Genomic DNA, 7,180 nt, shown 5'->3' with positions numbered 1-7,180 from the left:
TTTCCCATGACCCCCCAAGCGCCCACAGCCTCACAAGGCATCATGGGAGTTGTAGTTCTCAGGAAGCGCTCAGCTGATCCCCAGGCAGCGCCGCACTACGTCACGTTCTATTGTGAAGAAAGCGTCTGAGGCGAGGCGCATCACCGCGCGCATGGATACCAGCGTTCTAGTTCCTAAAACCTAAAGAGGGCAAAGGGAAATTATCGAATTCCTTCGACTAGAAGCGTTGGAATAGAGAGTGCGCGCCGCTGGGGGAGTCAGGAGGGGGTTTTATCGGGACGTGGGCGGTAAAGGAGCGCGGGCCAGGGAGGGACTACTTGATGTGGAGATTGGTGTGAGGGGGGAGAAGCGGAGGTGTTCGCAGTAAGAAGACGGAAGAGGCGGAGCCAGGAGCGGAGAGTGTGTGTAGATGTGAGGAGGCCGCTCCGAGGCTCGGAGGACACATAGACTGTCAGCCGGCATGGCTCACCCGGCCGGGCCCAGCCGCTCCAGGCAGCCTGCAGAGTCAGGTAACTGGTCAGCCCAGTCTCTGCTCTCCAGGGTCACACTGTGGATGGGGGCGCCATGCTTGTCCCGCGTTTTGCTGCTTCTTCATAAGTTGCCAATGTTTTCACATCATTTACAAGGGAAGTGCTGCTGGTGATGTGGTGCCTGTCAAGTTGTGTTGTGCTCTATATGCAGGGTGCCAAATGCACCACCGGGACCCTTATCGTGCCCGACACGCCACCGGGACCCTTATCGTGCCCGACACGCCACCGGCACCCTTATCGTGCCCGACACGCCACCGGCACCCTTATCGTGCCCGACACGCCACCGGCACCCTTATCGTGCCCGACACGCCACCGGCACCCTTATCGTGCCCGACACGCCACCGGCACCCTTATCGTGCCCGACACGCCACCGGGACCCTTATCGTGCCCGACACGCCACCGGGACCCTTATCGTGCCCGACACGCCACCGGGACCCTTATCGTGCCCGACACGCCACCGGCACCCTTATCTTGCCCGACACGCCACCGGCACCCTTATCTTGCCCGACACGCCACCGGCACCCTTATCGTGCCCGACACGCCACCGGCACCCTTATCGTGCCCGTCCGGGACCCTTATTATGCTTGACACGTGACCGGGACCCTTATTATTCCCGACCGGGACCCTTATTATGCGTGACACCTGACCGGGACCCTTATTATGCCTGATCAGGAATGGGATTCTTATTGTGCCAAATACACCACTGGGACCCTTATTATTCCTGATACACAACTGGGACCAGCAAGACATCAAATACACAACTGGGATGCGCAGGATTCCGTATACATGACTGGTACTCATATTGTGCTATATAAACACCCCGGATCTGTAGAACGCCGTATACACAACGTGGACACCTCACACTCTGCTGGGACACACAGCATTCCATATACATGGCTGGGATGCCTCATACAAGACTGGGGTGCAGGGGATTCCGTATACATGACTGGGATACCATATAAACACACGGGACCCGTAGGACATCATATGCACAACTATGACGTGTAGGATGCAGTGTACACGACTGGAGCCCTTATTATGCCATATAAACACCCTGGATCTGTTGGATGCCATATGCACAACTGGGGTGCACAGGGCACCATATACACAACTAGGACACATAGGAAGCCTCATACAAGACGGGTGCACAGGACACTTTATACAGGACAGGGACATGCAGGCTGCGGTGTACACGGATGGGATGCCTCATAAACAACTGAGATGAGCAAGAAGCCACATACATAACTGAAAATATTATGCCACATAAACACCCCATATCTGTAGGATGTCTCATACACATCTGGGACCCCATATGCACGACTGGGACTCCTCAAACACAACTGGGGTGCGCAGGACACCATATACAGAACTGGGGCACATAGGATGCCATATACACGAATGGGAAGTGCAGGAGGCTGTATACATGGCTGGGATGCCTCATAAATGACGGGCGCACAGGACAGCGTATACACAACTGGGGTACGCGGGAAGCCATATACGTGAATGGAACCCATATTATGCTATATAAACACCCGGGACCCGTAGGACGCCATATACACAACTTGGACATGTAGGACGTCATACACAACTGGGGTGCATAGGAAGCCATAGAGATGACTGGATGCCATGTAGGGGACTGGACAGGATGCTGTATACATGACTGGGGTGTACGGGCACCTCATACAGAACTAGGATGCCGTATACGTGACTGGATCCCATATTATGCCATATAAACACCCGGGACCTGCAGGACGTCAAATAGACAACTGGCACGCCATATGCACAACTAGGATGTGCAGAATGACATATACACAACTGGGACATGTAGAATGCTGTATACTTGACTGGGACGCCATATATACACAGTTGGGACACCTCGAACACAACTGGGGTGCGCAGGACACCATATACAGGACTGGGACACACAGAATGCCGTATACACGACTGGGAAGTCATATCCATGACTGGAACCTGTGGGACAAAGTATGCACAACTGGGACTCGTGACTGGGACCTGTTATTACGTTGATGCAGAATTCTTTCTTTTCTCAGTGGTGTTCTTCAATAAATATTTCTCAGAGAAAACTGCAAAGTCAGGCTGTGATTAGAAGTCATTGTAACGTTGTAAAGTAACATTTTATCTGCGTGTGTTTTGCTGTACAGTGTAGTGTTACATTTTGTTATATAAATGGCGGGTGGAGGAAATTGTGGTGTTTTAGTGCCATTTTTAATGGCTAAGAAGCCGTTCTCATAGGTGGCAGTAAGAGACAGGTGGTTGGCATTTTTACTGCCCCTCAGACTTCCCGCCTGAACTGTGCAATGGCTGCTGGAGGGGGTAGTATGTGTTGCTTTGCTCCATGGTGTAGTGAAGATTTTCATAGCATGTACTGTTGAGCAGGCACCGCTGCCGCTAAATGTTGCCCATCCAAGTGAATGTTGCTGTCCTGCTTCTGCGAGCCAAATGTTTGCTTTAGGCTGCTTTCACGCTGAGTTTTTCAAGCGTTTTTTTTTTTTTTTTTTTTTTTTGCGTTAAGAAAAATGCTTCCCATTTAAAAGCAATGAATGTTTTCACACTGGGGTGGTGCACTTCTGTTGTGGTGGAAAAAAAAAAAAAAATCCTGCTTGCAGCATTTCTAGCACATGTTTGGGGAGATGAAAAGAAATGCCTCAAAAATGCACCTTACCATTGAAAGCAAAATCGCGCCCGCGATGCATTTTTGGTGTGCGGTCTTTGTCCTGTAAAAACTGCAGGATCAGTGTGTGAAGCAGGCTGACAGTTGTGGTGTATTATGTCAATAAGAAAAAAATTTCAGGTTTCAAGTTCAGGTTTTTAAAAAAGGCACTTCCGAGAAGGCAAAATCTCCTATGTGGGCTTTTTTTACATTTGCTTTGGTCTCTGAAGAGCAATCCGTGTTTGGATCACTCTTCAGGCTAGGTTCACACTTATTTGACCCACTTTTTTTCTGGTAGTGCAGCCCATTAATTTCAATAAAAAAAATTCTGGACCCCCCCCCCCTTTTTTTTTTTTTTTTTTTTTTTAATATATTTTTTTAAACTGTTGCACACAGATTCACATGGTACTGCGGTACCAAAGCAGTTTAATGCGGGCGTTTTGCCAATATGTGGGGGTGCCATTGAGAATGGCATCCACTGTGCGTTTGTTAGAGTAGTGGGTCTTGCCTGCAGGTTGAAAACAAGCAGTTTTTTTTAGTTTTTTTTTTTTTTCCAACCTTCATAAGTGTGAATCTAGATCCGGAGAGCGTTTTATAGGCGGTGAGGAGGCATTGTATTGTCTCCTCACCACCTGCTTTAATACCGTGTTCCGCGCACTAGTGCGCCTTGAACGCGGTTACAGGGTGCTTGCAGAATGGCCCTGTGCATGTGACTGGGTCATGCTCAGCATGGACCACACCTGCTAGACGTGACCGGATATAATTCCTGCTGCAAAACATGAAGAAATGGTTGAGCATGGTAAAAATGTGTCTTTACTGCCCCACAACCCCTAATGTGAATGTACCCTAAAAAGCATTGCACTCTGGATTGCCTTTTGGAGGAGTGATAGAGTGCTGCCTGTGATGGAGGCCTAAGGGTGGAAGGTACTCTGGGAGGTTGACAGCTGTTGCGTTTGGATGGTGCACTTAGTGGTACTTGCACTATATTGTCAAAAGTATTGGGACACCTGCAATTACACGCACAAATTTTAATGGCACCCGAGTCTTTGTAGGGTTCAGTATTGAGTTGGCCATCCTTAGCAGCTATAACCCGTCTACAAGGTTTAGGAGTGTGCCCATGGGAATGTTTGACCATTCTTCCAGAAGCACATTTATGAGGTCAGGCACCGATGGTGGATGAGAAGGCCTGGCACGCAGTCTCCTCTAATTCACCCTAAAAGTGTTCTGTGGGGATGAGGTCAGGACTCTGTGCAGGCCAGTCAAGTTCCTCCACCTCAAACTTGCTCATTCGTGTGTTTATGGACCTTGCTTTTGTGCACTGGTCCCAGTCATCTGGTGGAGGGGGGATTATGGTGAGGGGTTGGGCTTGGCCCCTTAGTTCCAGTGAAGGGGGCTCTTAAAGTGGGTGTAAACCCTTACAAACCACTTTGACCTACAGGTAAGCCTAGATTAAGGCTTACCTGTAGGTCCAAGAAATATCTCCTAAATCTACACGGTTTAGGAGATATTTGCCAAAAAAACAGGCACCGCTGTCTGCGGTGCGCAGGCAACTGAGTGCGCCGCTGTCAATGGCGATATGCCGTGAGTGGCGGCTCCCGTGCGCATGCGCAGGAGTGACATCATCACAGCTCCGACGAATGACAGCTGCGGAGCAGCGAGACCCACCAAGAAGATGGATGCGGCGGACTACAGGGGACAGCGGTGACTTTGCTGGCTCCTGTGTCAGGTAAGTGACACATAATGGGCTACTATGCGATGCATAGTAGTCCATTATGCTTTACCTTTGCAGGGAATTAAAGAGGAAGTAAACTCATCAGGGTTTACTTCCTCTTTAAGGCGTCAGCATACGAAGACATTTTGGACAATTTTATGCTCCCAACTTTGTGGGAAGAGTTTGGGGATGGCCCCTTCCTGTTCTAACAGGACTGCGCACCAGTGCACAAAGCAAGGTCCATAAAGACATGGATGAGCGAGTTTGGGGTGGAGGAACTTGACTGGTCTGTACAGAATCCTGACCTCAACCCGATACAACACCTTTGGGGTGAATTAGAGTGGAGACTTTGATCCAGGCCTTCTTGTCCAACATCAGTGCCTCACTTCACAAATGCGCTTCTGGAAGAATGATCAAACATTCCCATAGACATAGAGTTGAAGCTGTTATAGCTGTAAAGGGTGGGCCAACTCAATATTGAACCCTACAGACTAAGACTGGGAGCCACGTCGCACGACCGTGCAATTGTCAGTTAAAGCAACGCAGTGCCGAATCGCAAAAAGCAGTCTGGTCTTAAGCCAGCAAAATGGTCCGGTGTGAAAGTGGTTAAGGAAAAAATAAGTGCTAAGTATTTTTGCAGTAAAAGAAATGTGTATTTATGATTGCCTCCTACAGCCTGCAAAGCATTGCTTGTGTCCGGCTCCTGTTGACTCTTCTCCAGCTCTCTGCCTACACCTCCTGTATAGCTTTCCAGTTAGAAAGCTGGAGGAAGTATCAATGGACTTGCGAGTATGCTGGTCAGTGCTCTTAGTCCATTGAGCACTACAAGCCATCTGCTGAGATGGAAGATGGGATTTGTAGTTCAGTCATTCACAGATGTGCGGATGGAGCCCCAATTTTAATGTGACGACGGTGCCTGTGGAGCAGAGGAACTGCTGCCTGCTGTCATGTGAGGAGGAAAAGTGTGTGTGGGGGGGGGGTGGCTCAGGGGATGAGAGGGATGTACTGGAACACATTACACCCTAAATATGGGAGTAACATAGTCTAAGACCCCTTTCACACTGGATCCTTTTGCAGGCACTATTGCGCTAAAAATAGCGCCTGCAAACCGACTTGAAACAGCCACGGCTGTGTCTCCAGTGTGAAAGTCCTGGAGCGGTGCGCTAACAGGGCGGTAAAAAAGTCCTGCTAGCAGCATCTTTGGAGCTGTGTGTATACCGCCCCTGCCCATTGAAATCAATTGGGCTCCGGCTATACCACCGGCAAAGCGATCTGCGGTGGTTTTTAACCCTTTTTCGACCGTTAGTTGGGGTAAAACCGTCCCGTTAGCGGCACAAATCCGACGGTAAAGTGCAGCTTAAAATAGCGGCGCTTTACCGCTAACGCACCTCCCTCCCCAGTGTGAAAGGGGCCTTAAGATGAACTTTAAATATGCAACTAAATATCTACCTGGAGTTTGGATTTAACCCTTTCCAGACTGTGAGCTGGCCCTTGAAAAATTTGTGATGCCAAAGGTATGCCATGGGCTCCCAGTCATAAATGCTGTGACTGGCAGTCGTAGTGATTACATGATTGGGAATACATTAGCCATCAGGGCAGATTAGTCCATCCTCGCTGTCGAGCATGGATAAGGGGAATGGAGACTCTCATTCAGCCAATGCACCACGGCTTGTGTGGTGGGACCAGTATTTATTAAAGAGACTCGGATAACTGCAGTTTGGTTTGAGGGGAGAGAAGTGGTAACCCATATAGAAACTTCTTTCCTTCATGGCATCCTGTTCCTGTTTTTCTCTAATTTTCTCTAGGATCGTTCACATGTGCAGCAGCCCTTGCCTCTCCTGAAAAGGAATCTGCAGTGGATCAGAGGGCATTTCGTAGGCAGTGAGGAGGCAATATGTCACCCCTTCACTGCCTGATTTAACCCTGTAAATGGCGCACCACCAGGCAACAATTGTGTGCATTGCACGCGGATGTCGAGCAACCTCATAGACTTGAATGGGTCGTGTTTGGCAGCGGTAATGCCCACTGAATAAGACATGCTATTTAATTTCTGCCACATAATGTGTACAGCCCTGAGTGGCAGCTTGCCCTGATTGAGGCAGGTGATAAAAGCCACAGCTCAACCACATGGTTTTACTAACCACTTTTCCGCATGTGTGGACAAACTCTGAGTTACAGATGGGACAATCCCCATAGATTTCTGTGGGACCAATTACCAAAACACAGCACTGGGGCGGACAGTGGATGGACAGAAGTGGGTTCTGAGAT

At 49.3% G+C, this 7,180-nt stretch overlaps 1 protein-coding gene across 1 annotated transcript in view; it reads left to right on the top strand.

Moving 5' to 3' along the window:
* Positions 1–353: 353 nt before the first annotated feature.
* The window catches only part of LOC143981772 (bromodomain and WD repeat-containing protein 1-like), a 222,667-nt gene continuing 215,840 nt past the window's right edge, over positions 354–7,180 (top strand). The window contains exon 1 of the mRNA XM_077479861.1: positions 354–509. Coding sequence (XP_077335987.1) covers positions 461–509 — 49 coding nt within the window. The 5' untranslated portion in view covers positions 354–460. The remainder of the gene's footprint in view (positions 510–7,180) is intronic.

The sequence above is a fragment of the Lithobates pipiens genome, unplaced genomic scaffold (assembly GCF_037356315.1).
Source record: "Lithobates pipiens isolate NorthernLeopardFrog02 unplaced genomic scaffold, aLitPip1_a1.2 Scaffold_16, whole genome shotgun sequence".
Taxonomy (NCBI): domain Eukaryota; kingdom Metazoa; phylum Chordata; class Amphibia; order Anura; family Ranidae; genus Lithobates; species Lithobates pipiens.
The sequence above is the reverse complement of the archived record's forward strand: the minus strand, read 5'-3'. Positions and strand labels throughout refer to the sequence as shown.